At 40.2% G+C, this 22500-nt stretch overlaps 1 protein-coding gene across 1 annotated transcript in view; it reads left to right on the top strand.

The window, feature by feature from the left end:
* vps53 (VPS53 subunit of GARP complex) overlaps positions 1–22500 on the top strand; it is a 143568-nt gene that overhangs the window by 111283 nt on the left and 9785 nt on the right. The window contains exons 17-20 of the mRNA XM_061925839.1: positions 386–464; positions 542–690; positions 771–840; positions 957–1094. Coding sequence (XP_061781823.1) covers positions 386–464; positions 542–690; positions 771–840; positions 957–1094 — 436 coding nt within the window. The remainder of the gene's footprint in view (positions 1–385; positions 465–541; positions 691–770; positions 841–956; positions 1095–22500) is intronic.

Genomic DNA, 22500 nt, shown 5'->3' with positions numbered 1-22500 from the left:
CAGTCTTGCAATCATGTGTCCGTATAGTTGCATAAGTGTGTATGTTGTTTGTGTTTGGTGTATGTGTCCGTGCGTACGTATGTGATATTGAGGGATATGGGTCACCGAGGTATTGTTTTTAACTTTGTAAAGCACTCTGCGTTGTGTATCTTTTATGTATGAAAAGCGCTTTATGAATAAAGTTTGATTGATGGATTAAGCGACTGTGCACTACATAATAAATGAACTACATTCCTCCATAAAAAACAAACAGCTGTGATACATTTCTATACGACTTAAAAGAAAACTGGTTCTGTTTAATAAAATTCTACCCAAATGTTTAATAAAAATGATGGCCGTATTTTATTGTATAGTGTACTATTGTGACTCCTTGCTGTTCTACCAGTGTGATCTCGAACAGTATCCAGCTCCTTGTTCAAGATCTCGATGCAGCCTGTGACCCCGCTCTCACTGCAATGAGCAAGGTCGGCCTTTACCATCTGTTAATGTCCACCTTTTGCGACAAACGCAATGACATCATGCTTTCGCTTGGCCCTCCCAGATGCCGTGGCAGAGTGTGGAGCATGTCGGTGACCAGAGTCCCTACGTGACTTCGATCATCATGCACATAAAGCAGAATGTGCCCATCATCCGAGACAACCTGGCCTCCACGCGCAAATACTTCACACAATTCTGCATCAAGTTCACAAAGTAACACGCGTATTTCGGTACTCTGTCGGCCTGAAGCAAAGAGGCATCAACTGTGTTCGTCACCTCTCTCTCTCTTCTAGTTCTTTCATCCCCAAGTTTATCAACCACTTGTTCCGGTGTAAGCCTATCAGCATGGTGGGAGCAGAACAAGTACGTTTACGCATGATTTTTCTAATTTTAGGTCACCGTCTCAGGCACATTGCCGTGTGCAGGTGTACTGAGTGTCAGTTTATTTAATTGACTTGATGCGTGTTCCTCCTCACCAGCTCCTCCTGGACACACACTCCTTAAAGACCGTCCTGCTGGATCTGCCCTCCATAGGCTCGCAGGTACTACGCAAGGCGCCTGCCAGCTACACCAAGATTGTGGTGAAGGGCATGACTCGAGCAGAGATGATACTTAAGGTGAGCAACTGTGGTACTTTCAGAGGTGGGTAGAGTAGCCACAAATTGTACTCAAGTAAGAGTACTGTTACTTTAGAGATTTATTACTCAAGTAAAAGTAAGGAGTAGTCACCCAAATATTTACTTGAGTAAAAGTAAAAAGTATGTTGTGAAAAAACTACTCAAGTACTGAGTAACTGATGAGTAACATTCACACACATATCATATATATATATATATATATATATATATATATATATATACATATATATACATACACACATATATATATATACACACATTTATATATATATACATATACATATATATATATATATATATATATATATACACACACACATATATATATATATATATACATATATATACATACACACATATATATATATATATATATATACATATATATACATACACACATATATATATATATATATATATATATATATATATATATATATATATACACACACATGTATATATATATATATACATATACATATATATATATACACACATATATATACACACATATATATATACAGTATATAATTTATATTTATTTATTTTGCCGTTTTTGTTTACATGTTAAAGGTGTTTTAATGAATATACATGCATGTTTAACACATATAGATTACTTTCTTTCATGAAGAAAAGAATATAAGTTGGTGTATTACCTGATTCTGATGACTTGCATTGATTGTAATCAGACAGTAGTGATGATAGCGTCCACGTTTTCAAATGGAGGAGAAAAGAGTTCCTCCTTTCTGTCTAATACCACATGAAAGTGGTTGGTTTTTGGCATCTTATTTGTCCAGCTTCCATATTCGTTTTTATACACTTTACAAGAAATACATTGGCGGCAAACTCCGTAGCTTGCTAGCTTGTTTGCGCTGGCTTTCGGAGACTCTTGTTTTGAAAGCGCAGGCGAGATGGAGCGGCACTTTTATTGTGAAGACGGGAACTGTGCAGTCAGTCTTTAGGCTTTTGACGGGATGTACGGTTGAAATAAAAAAGGGTCTTTTTTACTTCACATTTTTGATTGATTGATTGAAACTTGTATTAGTAGATTGCACAGTACAGTACATATTCCGTACAATTGACCACTAAATGGTAACACCCCAATAAGTTTTTCAACTTGTTTAAGTCAGGTCATGTGACCGCCTGGCTCTGTTTGATTGGTCCAACGTCACCAGTGACTGCATCTGATTGGTGGAACGGAGTGAACGTCACCAGTGACTGTATTTGTTGAAACGCAGGCACGATGACAGACCAAAACAAACAAAGCGTGCATTAACAGATCGATAAAAATTAGTAGCGAGTAGCGAGCTGAATGTAGATAAAAGTAGCGGAGTAAAAGTAGCGGAGTAAAAGTAGCGTTTCTTCTCTATAAATATACTCAAGTAAAAGTAAAAGTATGTTTCATTAAAACTACTCTTAGAAGTACAATTTATCCCAAAAGTTACTCAAGTAGATGTAACGGAGTAAATGTAGCGCGTTACTACCCACCTCTGGGTACTTTACATTACTGCTGCGATAAAGACATGCAATAGAGATTTGTGAAGTTTTTGAAAAAGACCTTCACTTTTTTGGGGAATTTTGCCCATTGGAACACTTTCCTTTTGCGTTTTAAAGGGGAACATTATCACCAGACCTATGTAAGCGTCAATATATATGTATATATGATGTTGCAGAAAAAAGACCATATTTTTTTTTAACCGATTTCCGAACTCTAAATGGGTGAATTTTGGCGAATTAAACGCCTTTCTAATATTCGCTCTCGGAGCGATGACGTCACAACGGGAAGCAATCCGCCATTTTCTCAAACACCGAGTCAAATCAGCTCTGTCATTTTCCGTTTTTTTCGACTGTTTTCCGTACCTTGGAGACATCATGCCTCGTCGGTGTGTTGTCGGAGGGTGTAACAACACGAACAGGGACGGATTCAAGTTGCACCAGTGGCCCAAAGATGCCAAAGTGGCAAGAAATTGGACGTTTGTTCCGCACACTTTACCGACGAAAGCTATGCTACGACAGAGATGGCAAGAATGTGTGGATATCCTGCGACACTCAAAGCAGATGCATTTCCAACGATAAAGTCAAAGAAATCTGCCGCCAGACCCCCATTGAATCTGCCGGAGTGTGTGAGCAATTCAGGGACAAAGGACCTCGGTAGCACGGCAAGCAATGGCGGCAGTTTGTTCCCGCAGACGAGCGAGCTAAACCCCCTGGATGTCTTGGCTCACACCGTCCCTTATGCCACCGAAGATGATCAAGAGAAGAATATCGACCCTAGCTTCCCTGGCCTGCTGACGTGAGGGTATGTCTACAGAATATATTAATTGATGAAAATTGGGCTGTCTGCACTCTCAAAGTGCATGTTGTTGCCAAATGTATTTCATATGCTGTAAACCTAGTTCATAGTTGTTAATTTCCTTTAATGCCAAACAAACACATACCAATCGTTGGTTAGAATCGCCGAATTCGTCCTTGCTTTCTCCCGTGTCGCTGGCTGTCGTGTCGTTTTCGTCGGTTTCGCTTGCATACGGTTCAAACCGATATGGCTCAATAGCTTCAGTTTCTTCTTCAATTTCGTTTTCGCTACCTGCCTCCACACTACAACCATCCGTTTCAATACATGCGTAATCTGTTGAATCGCTTAAGCCGCTGAAATCCGAGTCTGAATCCGAGCTAATGTCGCTATAGCTTGCTGTTCTTTCCGCCATGTTTGTTTGTGTTGGCTTCACTATGTGACGTCACAGGAAAATGGACGGGTGTATATAACGATGGTTAAAATCAGGCACTTTGATCCTTTTTTTAGGGATATTGCGGGATGGGTAAAATATTGAAAAAAACTTCGAAAAATAAAATAAGCCACTGGGAACTGATTTTTAATGGTTTTAACCCTTCTGAAATTGTGATAATGTTCCCCTTTAAATACCGTAAATTCCGGACTAAAAGCCGCTATTTATTTCTAGAGATGTCCGATAATGGCTTTTTTGCCAATATTCCGATATTGTTCAACTCTTAATTACCGATTCCGATATCAACCGATACCGATATATACAGTCGTGGAATTAACACATTATTATGCCTAATTTTGTTGTGATGCCCCGCTGGATGCATTAAACAATGTAACAAGGTTTTCCAAAATAAATCAACTCAAGTTATGGGGAAAAAAATGCCAACATGGCACTGCCATATTTATTATTGAAGTCACAAAGTGCATTATTTTTTTTAACATGCCTCAAAACAGCAGCTTGGAATTTGGGACATGCTCTCCCTGAGAGAGCATGAGGAGGTTGAGGTGGGCGGGGTTGAGGTAGGGGGGGATATATTGTAGCATCCCGAATGAGCTAGTGCTGCAAGGGATTCTGGGTATTTGTTCTGTTGTGTTTATGTTGTGTTACGGTGCGGATGTTCTCCCGAAATGTGTTTGTTTGGTGTGTGTTCACAGTGTGGCGCATATTTGTAACAGTGTTAAAGTTGTTTATACAGCCACCCTCAGTGTGACCTGTATGGCTGTTGACCAAGTATGCATGGATTCACTTGTGTGTGTGAAAAGCCATAGTATTATGTGATATTTAATCTTACTTAGATTTCAGTTTTGCAGTGCATTGCACGTTAGGTAGACCACAAGGAAATGTTTTAAATTTAGAAAAAAATCATAATATGACCGCTTTAATGCGCCTTATAATCCGGTGTGTCTTTTGTATGGAAAAAAAGACCTGAATAGACCCGCTTATCGGCAGTGCGCTTTATAATTCGGTGCGCCCTATGGTCCAGAAAATACGGTACTGTAAGTGCGCATTTTGGAAGTTTGCAATACTAACCGATAATGTAGAAAACGCACTCGTAAACAACTTGACATACTGCAAATACAGTCACTGGTGACGTTTGACTCTGTTTCACCAATCAAATGCAGTCACTGGTGACGTTTGACTCCGTTTCACCAATCAAATACAGTCACTGGTGACGTTTGACTCTGTTTTACCAATCAAATACAGTCACTGGTGACGTTTGACTCCGTTTCACCAATCAAATACAGTCACTGGTGACGTTTGACTCCGTTTCACCAATCAAATACAGTCACTGGTGACGTTTGACTCCGTTTCACCAATCAAATGCAGTCACTGGTGACGTTTGACTCCGTTTCACCAATCAAATACAGTCACTGGTGACGTTTGACTCCGTTTCACCAATCAAATACAGTCACTGGTGACGTTTGACTCCGTTTCACCAATCAAATACAGTCACTGGTGACGTTTGATTCCGTTTCACCAATCAAATACAGTCACTGGTGACGTTTGACTCCGTTTCACCAATCAAATACAGTGACTGGTGACGTTTGACTCCGTTTCACCAATCAAATGCAGTCACTCGTGACGTTTGACTCCGTTTCACCAATCAAATACAGTCACTGGTGACGTTTGACTCCGTTTCACCAATCAAATACAGTGACTGGTGACGTTTGACTCCGTTTCACCAATCAAATGCAGTCACTCGTGACGTTTGACTCCGTTTCACCAATCAAATGCAGTCACTGGTGACGTTTGACTCTGTTTCACCAATCAAATACAGTCACTGGTGACGTTTGACTCCGTTTCACCAATCAAATACAGTCACTGGTGACGTTTGACTCCGTTTCACCAATCAAATACAGTCACTGGTGACGTTTGACTCCGTTTCACCAATCAAATACAGTCACTGGTGACGTTTGACTCCGTTTCACCAATAAATACAGTCACTGGTGACGTTTGACTATGTTTCACCAATCAAACAGAGCCAGGCGGTCACATGATTAACAAGCTTAAGCTTACATGAACTCAACGTCTAATTTGAGGAAGCACATGGCGGTAAGTAACGTTAGTAGATATTTTGGCTGTCACCATAGGCTGATGTTAGCTTCCCTGCTATGAATCACTGTCAAATGTACATAGTGTGGGTATAATTTATTAACGCACTGCAGCCTCATAGACAGACAGAGACACACACACTCACACGCACAGTCGCACACACACACACGCATGCGTAGAAACACCAACCAGAAGTGCACAGTGTGTCCCCAGGTGCACCGTGCAGCCCACACCTATCAGTTTATGGTTTGCGTAAAGGCTAACTTGTTATTTTCCTTTGTAATCACTGCCTACAGAGCCTATGGTGTTGTTAAGTTATTGTGGCTCAATTTGCCTTAATTTTGTTTATGTTAATGTATTATTATTTAATATATATTATTGTTTTAGTTGCTTAAGACAGTGGTCCCCAACCTTTTTGTAGCTGCGGACCGGTCAACGCTTGGGGGGGGGTTTTAATAAAGAAATACAATCATGTGTGCTTACGGACTGTATCCCTGCAGACTGTATTGATATATATTGATATATAGTGTATATATTGTGTTTTATGTTGATTTAAAGGGGAACATTATCACAATTTCAGAATAGTTAAAACCATTAAAAATCAGTTCCCAGTGGCTTATTATATTTTTCGAAGTTTTTTTCAAAATTTTACCCATCACGCAATATCCCTAAAAAAAGCTTCAAAGTGCCTGATTTTAACCATCGTTATCAACACCCGTCCATTTTCCTGTGACGTCACATAGTGAAGCCAACACAAACAAACATGGCGGAAAGAACAGCAAGCTAAAGCGACATTAGCTCGGATTCAGACTCGGATTTCAGCGGCTTAAGCGATTCAACAGATTACGCATGTATTGAAACGGATGGTTGTAGTGTGGAGGCGGGTAGCGAAAACGAAATTGAAGAAGAAACTGAAGCTATTGAGCCATATCGGTTTGAACCGTATGCAAGCGAAACCGACGAAAACGACACGACAGCCAGCGACACGGGAGAAAGCGAGGACGAATTCGGCGATCGCCTTCTAACCAACGATTGGTATGTGTTTGTTTGGCATTAAAGGAAACTAACAACTATGAACTAGGTTTACAGCATATGAAATACATTTGGCAACAACATGCACTTTGAGAGTGCAGACAGCCCGATTTTCATCAATTAATATATTCTGTAGACATACCCTCATCCGCGCTCTTTTCCTGAAAGCTGATCTGTCCAGTTTTGGAGTTGATGTCAGCAGGCCAGGGAAGCTAGGGTCGATAGGGGGTTTAGCTCGCTCGTCTGCGGGAACAAACTGCCGCCATTGCTTGCCGTGCTACCAAGGTCCTTTGTCCCTGAATTGCTCACACACTCCGGCAGATTCAATGGGGGTCTAGCGGCAGATTTCTTTGACTTTATCGTTGGAAATGCATCTGCTTTGAGTGTGGCAGGATATCCACACATTCTTGCCATCTCTGTCGTAGCATAGCTTTCGTCTGTAAAGTGTGCGGAACAAACGTTCCAATTTCTTGCCACTTTCGCATCTTTGGGCCACTGGTGCAACTTGAATCTGTCCCTGTTCGTGTTGTTACACCCTCCGACAACACACCGACGAGGCATGATGTCTCCAAGGTACGGAAAACAGTCGAAAAAACGGAAAATAACAGAGCTGATTTGACTCGGTGTTTGAGAAAATGGCGGATTGCTTCCCGATGTGACGCCACGTTGTGACGTCATTGCTCCGAGAGCGAATATTAGAAAGGCGTTTAATTCGCCAAAATTCACCCATTTAGAGTTCGGAAATTGGTTAAAAAATTATACGGTCTTTTTTCTGCAATATCAAGGTATATATTGACGCTTACATAGGTCTGGTGATAATGTTCCCCTTTAATAATTTTTTTTTTTTTTTTTTTTTTTTTCCTTGTGCGGCCCGGTGGTTGGGGACCACTGGCTTAAGATATATTCCTGGCTCTGGATCTGCTCATTGCTATTTTGTATGTTTTTGTGCATTATTTGTTGCCGTCATCATTAAACGAACAGGTTACTCCTCAGTTACTCAGTACTTGAGTAGTTTTTTCACAACATACTTTTTACTTTTACTCAAGTAAATATTTGGGTGACTACTCCTTACTTTTACTTGAGTAATAAATCTCTAAAGTAACAGTACTCTTACTTGAGTACAATTTCTGGCTACTCTACCCACCTCTGTTTAAACTTGATATGAACATTTGCCGCAGGTGAGCGGCATGATTTATAACCTAGCATTAACTTTTAATAACTCAAAGGCAATATAGAGCAAGGCGATGTGTCACTATGCCAAAAAAGTAGTTCCTCTGTGTTAGTTCTTACAATAACATGGCTTGTTTAATGTAAATTGAGCGTTGTTGGCGGGGCTTTTTTTTGCACCCTTTATAGGTGAAATAGATGAATAGTTAGCTGTCTTCTACTGGTAGATTTCTACCATTTAGAGGGGGGGGAAAGGGTGTTCTTGTCCCAACAAGTTTTGTGTATAATATACAAATCTCCAAAAAAAAGTGTTACAATTTGACATGTCAAATTGTAAAGCGCCACTTTGTTTTGGCTCCTTCTTTGGATGAATGTTTGAAATAAACACGCTCTTGAAGCCAGTTTAAACAGTTTACCTGTTCCCACATAAACTCAAAACAACGCGGTTCAGATTTGAGTGGAGCATAGTGGCACACACACTATCAATCTTTATGGGGCACTTTAAAATGTTATGACAGATCTAACCGGTGTGGTTAAAGCGTGCTCGTCATGTCAACTAAGGAATGGGTTTTCTGACCTTTTAAAGGCATGGAACTTTAAATAGATCATTTTTTGTGTTACAGCTTGATCGACCGCACCGTAGTACACCTTTTCTTGGCCATTTAACAGATATAAAAATGTGTCGTTCCCATACAAACCATTACATTACCACTTGAGCAAGACTCGCCTGCATTCAATTGGTTTTTTTTTGTTTTTTTACTGATTGAGTGTCTAAAATGAATCTCAATCTCATGAATCTTTGAATCTCAGTAAAACTAAAATGATGCTATTTGGTAACAGTAGAAAAGAGCATCATACACAAATACAAATAGACGGAGTAGACATTGAAAGGGTAAAAGAAACCACATTTTTGGGAGTATTAATAGTTGAACTGGAAATCTCATATACAAAATATACAACATAAGGTGGCAAAAAACATTTGAATAATTAATAAAGCAAAATACATCCTGGGCCAAAAATCACTTCATATTCTCTACTGCTCGCTAGTGTTACCATATCTGAGTTATTGTGCAGAAATATGGGGAAATAACTACAAATGTGCACTACATTCGTTAACCGTGTTACAAAAAAGATCAATTAGACTGATACATAATATTGGATATAGAGAACATACACAACCTTTATTTATTGAGTCAAAAATATTAAAGTTCGATGATTTGGTAAAATTGCAAAGAACTAAAATTACGTACAAAGCAAACTATAACCTGCTACCAAAGAATGTACAACAATTCTTCTCAACTAAAGAGGAGAAATATAACCTTAGAGGAAAATCTAATTTAAAACATTTATATGCACGTACAACACTTAGAACCTTTAGCATATCAGTATGTGGAATTAAATGATGGAATGGATTAAGTAAAGAAGTGAAACATTGTACTGATATGATCCAGTTTCTTTCTTTTTCTTTCTTTAGTTTATTTCGAACATGAACACACTTACATCATAATACATCACACAATTTCATATCATTTCATTTTACATCATACCCGAAAAGGAGTAGGAAGAAGCAAAGCTTATTTAATCCTACCCCTTTCCCACTTCAAGCGTTTACAAATATATAGAATCATTTACTGACCTTTTTATATAATAAAATAACATCTATGAATTAGTATACAACAGTTTTGTAATATGTAATTAATTAATTAATACAGTCATTATTAACATACTGAGATGAAGAATATCTTATTTTCAATAAGGTTGAAAGTATTTCTCATAATTCTTCTTTTTTGTACTCTGTAAGCACTATTATTTTGAACAACAACTGGATCATATCAGTACAATGTTTAACTTCTTTACTTAATCCATTCCATCATTTAATTCCACATACTGATATGCTAAAGGTTCTCAGTGTTGTACGTGCATATAAATGTTTTAAATTATTTTTTCCTCTAAGGTTATATTTCTCCTCTTTAGTTGAGAAGAATTGTTGTACATTCTTTGGTAGCAGGTTATAGTTTGCTTTGTACATCATTTTAGCTGTTTGCAATTTTACCAAATCACCAAACTTTAATATTTCTGACTTAATAAATAAAGGGTTTGTGTGTTCTCTATATCCAACATTATGTATTATTCTAACTGATCTTTTTCGTAACACGGTTAGCGAATGTAGCGCACATTTGTAGTTATTTCCCCATATTTCTGCACAATAACTCAGATATGGTAACACTAGCGAGCAGTAGAGAATATGTAGTGATTTTTGGCCCAGGACATATTTTGCTTTATTCATTATTGAAATGTTTTTTGCCACCTTATGTTGTATGTTTTGTATATGAGATTTCCAGTTCATTTGATCATCTATTAATACTCCCAAAAATCTAGTTTCTTTTACCCTTTCTATGTCTACTTCGTCTATTTGTATTTGTGTATGATGCTCTTTTCTACTATTACCAAATAGCATTATTTTAGTTTTACTGAGATTCAAAGATAGTCTGATTTTGTCAAACCATCTTTTTAATTTGTTCATTTCTTCTGTTATTATTTGTATTATCTTCTGTGTGCTCTCTCCTGAACAGAAAGCAGTTGTGTCGTCTGCAAATAAAACCAACTTTAAGTCCTTCGTAACCTTACAAATGTCGTTTATATAAAGAGGTTTAAGAGGTTGTTCAAATTAATGGTGCTTACAAAGTACAAAGAAGAATTATGAGAAATACTTTCAACCTTATTGAAAATAACATATTTTTCATCTCAGTATGTTAATAATGACTGAATTAATTATATATTACAAAACTGTTTTATTACTCATTCACGGATGTCATTTTACTCTAAAAAAGTCAGTAAATGAATGTATATATTTGTAAACGCTCTGAAGAGGGAAAGGGGGAGAATTAAATAAGCTTTGCTTCTTCCTATTCCTTTTCGGACATGATATATAGTGAAATGATATGAAATTGTGTGATGTATTATGCTGTAAGTGTGTTCATGTTCCAAATAAACTAAAGAAAGAAAGAAAATTAAGAAGAAGAAAAACAAACAATGGTTGTTACCATTAGTCACATCAAAGGCAGACTTCTCCCTTCTTTTAGTCTTTATTTTGTATTGTTCAGAGAACCATTGTTCTCCACAGTAGACATGTTGGTGTATTTATTTTGTCAGAATTATAGGAATGCTCTGCTGTTTTTAAGGACCTGCAAAAATGTCACTCTCTCACAAGTTTTTTTTAAGTGAACTTGCGGGCCACCAGTGAAATACCCCACATGATGAAAAAGCGAGGACTTCGGATTTTGAGAAAAAAAAAAACTAATTGTGATTTTTCTCAACAAAATTGCGATTGCGATTCGATATGCGATTTTTATATTTTGTACATTTTTATGAATAAAACTGCGAATTTTGAGGACAAAAAACTACCTTTTTTTTTTTTCGGAGTATAAGTCGCTCCAGAGTAGGGATGTCCCGATCCGATATTTGGATTGGATCAGCTGCCGATATTTGCCAAAAATTGCGTATCGGCAAGGCATTGGAAAATGCCGATCCAGATCCAGTTTAAAAAAAAACTCCAGTCCGTGTTTTCCAACGCACCGATTTAAATAATACATTCCACTTTTCCACTGCTCCGTAATTTCCGTTCCGCATTTTCCAGCACACCTTCAACACATCCACAATCCTCACGCAGTTGCTTTTAGCTGCTGGCATTACACGACAGGCTCTTCTCACTCTTTCCTGTGTCTCCCTCTCACAGACAGCAAGTGCACCTTCTTACACACGTCACATACTGTCACATCATACGTCACATACGTATACGTCCTCCCCGAGCAGAGAGGTAGCAGCATGGCTAACGTTAGCTCTGATGCTAGCGCAGCCGTGCGAGCAACGCTCCCTCTAAGGTGCTCGCCTGTGCAATTGCGCACTGTTTAAGCGTCCTCTGCGCATAGCAAATCTATGCCACGCACAAAATCAAATAAAAAAATGAGCGCATAACAATTTTCGACACACGGACACGACAGAGAAAACAGTTTTCGTCATCATTGTTCAAATATTGTAACGTCTGTCGAGACGTTTATCTCCATTCGGTGCCACACGCCCACACCATCAAAATGCAGAGGCAAAAATGTCCACATCAACACCGTATGAAAAAATTTGTGATTTTTTTAGTTGTGATTTCCTTCTCTGCATGAAAGTTTAAAAGTAGCATATATTAATGCAGTATGAAGAAGAATGTTTTAATGTAGACATGCAAGCCTTGAAAGAAAATTTTGAAAATCAAGACTACATTTCCTGCAAATGGGTGCATTTCTACCCTATATTTTAACTTTAGATTTATTCTCATATCAAACTCTTTTGGCTGTCTTTTTGACACTTACATCCGGCGCCCCCCTCCACACCCTGGATTATAAATAATGTAAATAATTCAATGGGATTATTTTGTGTGATGACTGTATTATGATGATAGTATATATCTGATAGTATATATCTGTATCATGAATCAATTTAAGTGGACCCCGACTTAAACAAGTTGAAAAACTTATTGGGGTGTTACCATTTAGTGGTCAATTGTACGGAATATGTACTTCACTGTGCAACCTACTAATAAAAGTCTCAATCAATCAATCAAAACACATAGAATCATCATACTGCTGTGATTATATGCATCAAGTGTTCATTCAAGGCTAAGGCAAAATATCGAGATATATATTGTGTATCGCAATATGGCCTTAAAATATCGCAATATTAAAAAAAGGTCATATTGCCCAGCCCTAGTTTCAATGATCATGTTTAATTTTGTCTATTTTGTGTTTATCCTTGAATAAACAGGTCAGTTTCTTGTTACCAACCATTGTGTATTATTCAAACTCCCCTAATTCAGCTGGCTAGTTGTTATCAAGAGTACTAAAACCCTTGTCAACATGATTCTGACAACTAAGTAGGCTAAATAACTTTAAACTTTAATACATGCTCTGATAGACCAGTATCGGTCAGTATCGGTATCGGTCAGTATCGGTATCGGATCGGAAATGCAAAAACAATATCGGTATCGGATCGGAAGTGCAAAAACCTGGATCGGGACATCCCTACTCCAGAGTATAAGTCGCACTGGCCGGAAATGCATAATAAAGAAGGAAAAAAACATATATAAGTCGCACTGGAGTATAAGTCGCATTTTTGGGGGAAATTTATTTGATAAAATCCAAAACCAAGAATAGACATTTGAAAGGCAATTTAAAATACATAAAGAAAAGTGAGGGGAACCGGAGGGTGTGTTCCAACTATCGTGGGATCACACTCCTCAGCCTTCCCGGTAAGGTCTATTCAGGTGTACTGGAGAGGAGGATACGCCGGATAGTCGAACCTCGGATTCAGGAGGAACAGTGTGGTTTTCGTCCTGGTCGTGGAACTGTGGACCAGCTCTATACTCTCGGCAGGGTCCTTGAGGGTGCATGGGAGTTTGCCCAACCAGTCTACATGTGTTTTGTGGACTTGGAGAAGGCATTCGACCGTGTCCCTCGGGAAGTCCTGTGGGGAGTGCTCAGAGAGTATGGGGTATCGGACTGTCTGATTGTGGCGGTCCGCTCCCTGTATGATCAGTGTCAGAGCTTGGTCCGCATTGCCGGCAGTAAGTCAGACACGTTTCCAGTGAGGGTTGGACTCCGCCAAGGCAGCCCTTTGTCACCGATTCTGTTCATAACTTTTATGGACAGAAGTTATAGGCGCAGTCAAGGCGTTGAGGGGATCCGGTTTGGTGGCTGCAGGATTAGGTCTCTGCTTTTTGCAGATGATGTGGTCCTGATGGCTTCATCTGGCCAGGATCTTCAGCTCTCACTGGATCGGTTCACAGCCGAGTGTGAAGCGACTGGGATGACAATCAGCACCTCCAAGTCCGAGTCCATGGTTCTCGCCCGGAAAAGGGTGGAGTGCCATCTCCGGGTTGGGGAGGAGACCCTGCCCCAAGTGGAGGAGTTCAAGTACCTAGGAGTCTTGTTCACGAGTGAGGGAAGAGTGGATTGTGAGATCGATTGGCGGATCGGTGCGGCGTCTTCAGTAATGCGTACGCTGTATCGATCCGTTGTGGTGAAGAAGGAGCTGAGCCGGAAGGCAAAGCTCTCAATTTACCGGTCGATCTACGTTCCCATCCTCACCTATGGTCATGAGCTTTGGGTTATGACCGAAAGGACAAGATCACAGGTACAAGCGGCCGAGATGAGTTTCCTCCGCCGGGTGGCGGGGCTCTCCCTTAGAGATAGGGTGAGAAGCTCTGCCATCCGGGGGGATCTCAAAGTAAAGCCGCTGCTCCTCCATATCGAAAGGAGCCAGATGAGGTGGTTCGGGCATCTGGTCAGGATGCCACCCGAACGCCTCCCTAGGGGAGGTGTTTAGGGCACGTCCGATCGGTAGGAGGCCACGGGGAAGACCCAGGACACGTTAGGAAGACTGGACGAAGTGGCTGGGGAGAGGGAAGTCTGGGCTTCCCTGCTTAGTCTGCTGCCCCCGCGACCCGACCTCGGATAAGTCGAAGAAGATGGATGGATGGAAAGAATAGTGAACAACAGGCTGAATAAGTGTACGTTATTTGAGGCATAAATAACCAACTGGTATGTTAACGTAACATATTATGGTAAGAGTCATTCAAATAACTATAACATATAGAACATGCTATACGTTTACCAAACAATCTGTCACTCCTAATCGCTAAATCCCATGAAATCTTATACGTCTAGTCCGGGGGTCGGCAACCCGCGGCTCTAGAGCCGCATGCGGCTCTTTAGCGCCGCCCTGGTGGCTCTCTGGAGCTTTTTCAAAAATGTATGAAAAATGGAAAAAGATGAGGGCAAAAATATATATTTTTTGTGTTAATATGGTTTCTGTAGGAGGAAAAACATGACACAAACCTCCCTAATTGTTATAAAGCACAGTTTATATTAAATATGCTTCACTGATTCGAGTATTTGGGGAGCGCCGTTTTGTCCTACTAATTTTGGCGGTCCTTGAACTCACCGTAGTTTGTTTACATGTATAACTTTCTCCGACTTTCTAGGACGTGTTTTATACCACTTCTTTTTCTTTCTCATTTTGTCCACCACACTTTTAAGGTTGTGCGTGAATGCACAAAGGTGAGTTTTGTTGATGTTATTGACTTGTGTGGAGTGCTAATCAGACATATTTGGTCAATGCATGACTGCAAGCTAATCGATGCTAACATGCTATTTAGGCTAGCTATATGTACATATTGCATCATTATGCCTCATTTGTAGCTATATTTGAGGTCATTTAGTTTCCTTTAAGTCCTCTTAATTCAATTTATATCTCATGACACACTATCTGTATGTAATATATGGCTTTTAATTGTTTGTGGCTCCAGACAGATTTGTTTTTGTATTTTTGGTCCAATATGGCTCTTTCAACATTTTGGGTTGCCGACCCCTGGTCTAGTCTCTTACGTGAATAAGCTAAATAATATTATTTTATATTTTACGGTAATGTGTTAATAATTTCACACACAAGTCGCTCCCTAGTATAAGTCGCACCCCGAAACTATGAAAAAAACTGCGACTTATAGTCCGAAAAATACGGTAATGTATTACATTTTGTAATAAGGCTGTAACTTAAAGGGGAACATTATCACAATTTCAGAAGGGTTAAAACTATTAAAAATCAGTTCCCAGTGGCTTATTTTATTTTTCGAAGTTTTTTTCTAAATTTTACCCATCATGCAATATCCCTAAAAAAAGCTTCAAAGTGCCCGATTTTAACCATCGTTATATACACCCGTCCATTTTCCTGTGACGTCACATAGTGAAGCCAACACAAACAAACATGGCGCATAGAACAGCAAGCTATAGCGACATTAGCTCGGATTCAGACTCGGATTTCAGCGGTTTAAGCGATTCAACAGATTACGCATGTATTGAAACGGATGGTTGTAGTGTGGAGGCAGGTAGCGAAAACGAAATTGAAGAAGAAACTGAAGCTATTGAGCCATATCGGTTTGAACCGTATGCAAGCGAAAACGACGAAAACGACACGACAGCCAGCGACACGGGAGAAAGCGAGGACGAATTCGGCGATCGCCTTCGAACCAACGATTGGTATGTGTTTGTTTGGCATTAAAGGAAACTAACAACTATGAACTAGGTTTACAGCATATGAAATACATTTGGCAACAACATGCACTTTGAGAGTGCAGACAGCCCAATTTTCATCAATTAATATATTCTGTAGACATACCCTCATCCGCGCTCTTTTCCTGAAAGCTGATCTGTCCAATTTTGGAGTTGATGTCAGCAGGCCAGGGAAGCTAGGGTCGATATTCTTCTCTTGATCATCTTCAGTGGCATAAGGGACGGTGTGAGCCAAGACATCCAGGGGGTTTAGCTCGCTCGTCTGCGGGAACAAACTGCCGCCATTGCTTGGCGTGCTGCCGAGGTCCTTTGTCCCTGAATTGCTCGCACACTCCGGCAGATTCAATGGGGGTCTGGCGGCAGATTTCTTTGACTTTCTCGTTGGAAATGCATCTGCTTTGAGTGTCGCAGGATATCCACACATTCTTGCTATCTCTGTCGTAGCATAGCTTTCGTCGGTAAAGTGTGCGGAAAAAAACGTCCAATTTCTTGCCACTTTCGCATCTTTGGTCCACTGGTGCAACTTGAATCCGTCCCTGTTCGTGTTGTTACACCCTCCGACAACACACCGACGAGGCATGATGTCTCCAAGGTACGGAAAACAGTCGAAAAAACGGAAAATAACAGACGCTGATTTGACTCGGTGTTTGAGAAAATGGCAGATTGCTTCCCGATGTGACGTCATCGCTCCGAGAGCGAATATTAGAAAGGCGTTTAATTCGCCAAAATTCACCCATTTAGAGTTTGGAAATCGGTTAAAAAAATATATTGTCTTTTTTCTGCAACATCAAGGTATATATTGACGCTTACATAGGTCTGGTGATTGTCAAGACTTGGTCCGGGGTGTGTGCTTTTCCAGGATGCAACGGAAAGTTGGCACGGGCGAGACGGGAATTAAGGTACATGATTTATTTATTAACTATAAATACAAAAAAAAGATCAAACAAAAAGCGCGCACAGTGGCGGAGAATAAACTATGAACAATTAAACAAAACTTGCAAACTATGGCTTGAATAAAGAAAACTTACTTGGCATGGACAAAAAAGGAGCAGCGTGAACATGGACATGAAAAAATGGACAGAGCATAAATGTGGTGTGAGGTCGTCAGGACCAACAACAGAAAATGAATGAACTTAAATACTATGGACATGATTAGTGAAAGCAGGTGCGTTACTCAAAACGTGAAACAGGTGCGTGACGTGACAGGTGAAAACTAATGGTTGCTATGGTGACAAACAAGAGTGCACAATGAGTCCAAACGTGGAACAGGTGAAACTAATGGGGTAATCATGGAAACAAGACAAGGGAGTGAAAAGACAGAAACTAAAGAGTCCTATAACTAAACAAAAACATGACTTAACACAAAACATGATTACACAGACATGACAGTGATAATGTTCCCCTTTAATATGTGGGGAAATTGAAGCGCTGTGAATACTTGCTAGTGAGGTTAAAATGTCAATACAAGGATCCGCTATTTTGTTTACAGTGGTCCAAGTTCCTTTGCACAAAAGCAGCACTGTTTTCAGGAATTTGCTGCTCGCCAGTTGAAAAGACCTGCACTACATACTGTGTTTCTGACTCTGCCATATTGAAGAGGACACATAGTGATTTGGATTGTGCTCCTAGTTTAGATGCATAGCATACGTGGGCTGCAGCTTTTCACTGCAACGAGTAGTCCAACCAACACAGTTGGCCTCGTGACACCCAGGGGGGACATTGGTATGTACTGCCCCGGATAACCCCACCCTTATTAACTGTCCCCAGGGCGAAGAAAAATGCCCACACCCACGAAGTGAATGCCTGGTCTGTCTTTTGATTGCACTCTGACTCTCTGGAGCCCTTCTTTCCTTCCTAAGGTTGTCCTTGGTTGCACTTGTCTTGTTTGCGGATTAGCAGCCGGCAAGAGCTGCCCGAGTTAAGCGTATGCCTTGTCATGCAGTCACATTGAAATATAGTACTTCATTTTTCGAGCCTTTTTTTTCCTCCCCCCTCAGTGGGCTGCTTTCTTGGACAGAAACATAGCATGTGGTTCTTTGAAAACCAAAAAGAAAGCAGGCAGATTATGGAAAATGATTTACAAAATGTTCCCAAAACATGAATATTATTTACTGTTGCGTACGATGATAAACGTAATAGGCAAACCCAGCCTTTGTTGGAGGTAGCTGGCCAAACGGACTCGCGACATAGCCAGCATTTGAACCCTTCATTTAGTGCAGCATCAAGCTTCTCCCTAAGTAATGACTTCCATCAAAGACCGAAATTGAAGGTTTCCAAAAAAGACCAAACCTGGGAGAGAACAGTGTAACATGAAATCAAAACTGCTGTGGGAAAATGGAAGGCGTTCTTTCCAAAGCTTTTTTTGTGATTTTTTTTTTTTTTTTTTTTTTCATGTCTGTGAACAGTTTAAATTCTGATCCTTTCCAAATATTTTTTGTTTATGGTCATTAGAGATCAACCAATTATCGGCCTGGACGATATTTGGCGTTTTGACATACAGTACAGGCCAAAAGTTTGGACACACCTTCTCATTCAATGCGTTTTCTTTATTTCCATGACTATTTACTAGATATATCCGATAATGGCTTTTTTTGCCGATATTCGATATTGTCCAACTCTTAATATTAACCGATACAGTGACGTGCAGTCACTAGAGGCAGGTGAGGCGGGGCCTCACCTGCCATCATGGAAAGAAAAAAAATGTATTAAATTGTTATATGTATCCAGTGGTTATACTATAAAGTTATTTTCCATTTAACTTCACCAGTTTTAGATTATTTTTATTCAAAATCGCTGAATTTTCACATTTGCCGTTCAAATACTGAGAAGAGACGGTGCGGTGAACAGCAGCCAGTTGAGGCACGTCACTCAGTGCCTCAACATGGATTCCGGACTCGGCTAACTGCTGGCCTGCTGTGCAGTGAGACTGGTATTGCTATATGAATTATATTATACATTTCCATAGTTTAGTTAGCTGAGGTATATAATGTACAGTGTATTTTGTCAACAACTGTATGTGTGTAACGTATTTCTTGTGCTGAGCGATCATAAAACGGCTGCAAAAGACGCACTGGCTGAGGCTCCAGTAATCCCGCCTCCTGCACCCCCGCCGTAGAATTGTTATATCAACTAAAGCCCACACTTAAACTTTCCACGTGCAAGATTGAATCTATTTAAAAAAGTTATTTCATAAGAAGCCAAAAAGTGCAAAAACAATAATGTTCGTGTTGGAGGAGTTGTGAATGACTGCAGGGCCACAACATTAGGTACACCTGCAGACTGCAGGTGTATCTAATTCACAACTCCTCCAACATGAACATTGTTTTTGCACTTTTTGGCTTCTTATTAAATAACTTTTGTAACCTATTTTCATGGGCTTTCCTCTTTGTGATGTTAAGTTCCTGTTATGCGCTGTTATACAGTATATGCCTTGAGCTCTTATTTTGAAGGCGCTAAGAGCGGAAGTGATGACACCTTGCGGAGGTTTTTGAAAGAACGTAAATAAAGTGGTCCTCGTGTAAACTGGAGCCTCCGTGTTTGTTATTTTGTAGTTTCATACAGTATAGGTGACATTTATAAACCCTCGGTTACACTTTTTTTAAATAGATTCAATCTTGCACGTGGAAAGTTTAAGTGAGGGCTTTAGTTGCGGCGCATGGACTTCATTTATAAGTAAAGGTAAGACCATAATAACGTTTTTTTTTATTAAATGTGCTTTTTTGTGTGCTACAGTTTGTATGTATAAAGTTAAAGTTAAGTTAAAGTACCAATGATTGTCACACACACACTAGGTGTAATGAAATTTGTCCTCTGCATTTGACCCATCCCCTTGATCACCCCCTGGGAGGTGACGGGAGCAGTGGGGAGCAGTGGGCAGCAGCGCTTTTCTAAGTACCCAAAGTCGCTTTACATGTAGAACCCATCATTCGTTCACACCTGGTGGTGGTAAGCTACTTTCATAGCCACAGCTGCCCTGGGGTAGACTGACGGAAGCGTGGCTGCAATTTGCGCCAACGGCCCCTCCGACCACCACCTGTCATTCATCATTCAATTCACCGGTGTGAGTGGCACCGGGGGCAAAGGGTGAAGTGTCCCGCCCAAGGACACAACGGCAGCTATTTTTTTTTGGATGGTAAGAGGCGGGAAGCGAACCTGCAACCCTCAGGTTTCTGGCACGGTTGCTCTACCCACTACGCCATGCCGCCCCGTATTTGTTTTGTTGTGTTACGATGTCCGATAATGGCTTTTTTGCTGATATTCCGATATTGTCCAACTCTTAATTACCGATTCCGATATCAACCGATACCGATATATACAGTCGTGGAATTAACACATCATTATGCCTAATTTTGTTGTGATGCCCCGCTGGATGTATTAAACAATGTAAATTTACCATGAATTGATTAACGTGGACCCCGACTTAAACAAGTTGAAAAACTTATTCGGGTGTTGCCATTTAGTGGTCAATTGTACGGAATATGTACTGTACTGCGCAATCTACTAATACAAGTTTCAATCAATCAATCAAAAACAAGGTTTTCCAAAATAAGAGAACAACTTTGGTGGTAGCGGGGGGTGTATATTGTAGCGTCCCGGAAGAGTTAGTGCTGCAAGGGGTTCTGGGTATTTGTTCTGTCGTGTTTATGTTGTGATACGGTGTGGATGTTCTCCCGAAATGTGTTTGTCATTCTTGTTTGGTGTGGGTTCACAGTGTGGCGCCTATTTGTAACAGTGTTAAAGTTGTTTATACGGCCACCCTCAGTGGGACCTGTATGGCTGTTGACCAAGTAGGAATTGCATTCACTTGTGTGTGTGAAAAGCCGTAGATATTATGTGATTGGGCCGGCACGCAAAGGCAGTGCCTTTAAGGTTTATTGGCGCTCTATACTTCTCCCTACGTCCGTGTACCACTCCGTTTTATAAAGTCATACATTTTACTTTTTGAAACCGATACCGATAATTTCCGATATCACATTTTAAAGCATTTATCGGCCAATGAAATAGGCAGTCCGATAATATCGGACATCTCTAATTGAAATACTTTCTATTGTTCAAGACTTACGGTAATTCACCAAAATTATTCCCGAGCGTGGCGCATGCTGCTGCTCACTGCTCCCCTCACCTCCCAGGGGGTAAACATGTGGATGGGTCAAATGCAGAGGACAAATTTCACCACACACGGTGTGTGTGTGATAGGGATGTCCCGATCCGATATTTAGATTGGATCGGCTGCCGATATTTGCCAAAAATTGCGTATCGACAAGGCATGGGAAAATGCCGATCCAGATCCGATTTAAATAATACATTCCACTTTTCTGCTGCTCCGTAATTTCCGTTCCGCATTTTCCAGCACACCTTCAACACATCCACAATTCTCACGCAGTTGCTTTTAGCTGCTGGCATTACACGACAGGCTCTTCTCACTCTTTCCTGTGTCTCCCTCTCACAGACAGCAAGTGCACCTTCTTACACATGTCACATACTGTCACGTCATACGTCACATACGTATACGTCCTCCCCGAGCAGAGAGGTAGCAGCATGGCTAAGGTTAGCTGTGATGCTAGCGCAGCCGTGCGAGCAACGCTCCCTCTAAGGTGCTCGCCTGTGCAATTGCGCACTGTTTAAGCGTCCTCTGCGCATAGCAAATCTATGCCACGCACAAAATCAAATAAAAAAATAAGGGCATAAAAATTTTCGACACACGGACACGACAGAGACAACAGTTTTCGTCATCATTGTTCAAATATTGTGACGTCTGTCGAGACGCTTACCTCCATTCGGTGCCACACGCCCACACCATCAAAATGCAGAGGCAAAAAATGTCCACATCAACACCGTATGAAAAAATTAGTGATTTTTTTAGTTGTGATTTCCTTCTCTGCATGAAAGTTTAAAAGTAGCATATATTAATGCAGTATGAAGAAGAATGTTTTAATGTAGACATGCAAGCCTTGAAAGAAAATTTTGAAAATCAAGACTACATTTCCTGCAAATGGGTGCATTTCTACCCTCTTTTTAACTTTAGATTTATTCTCATATCAAACTCTTTTGGCTGTCTTTTTGACACTTACATCCGGCGCCCCCCTCCACACCCTGGATTATAAATAATGTAAATAATTCAATGTGATGATCTTGTGTGATGACTGTATTATGATGATAGTATATATCTGATAGTATATATCTGTATCATGAATCAATTTAAGTGGACCCCGACTTAAACAAGTTGATAAACTTATTGGG

This window comes from Nerophis lumbriciformis, linkage group LG30, assembly GCF_033978685.3.
Source record: "Nerophis lumbriciformis linkage group LG30, RoL_Nlum_v2.1, whole genome shotgun sequence".
Taxonomy (NCBI): domain Eukaryota; kingdom Metazoa; phylum Chordata; class Actinopteri; order Syngnathiformes; family Syngnathidae; genus Nerophis; species Nerophis lumbriciformis.
The sequence above is the reverse complement of the archived record's forward strand: the minus strand, read 5'-3'. Positions and strand labels throughout refer to the sequence as shown.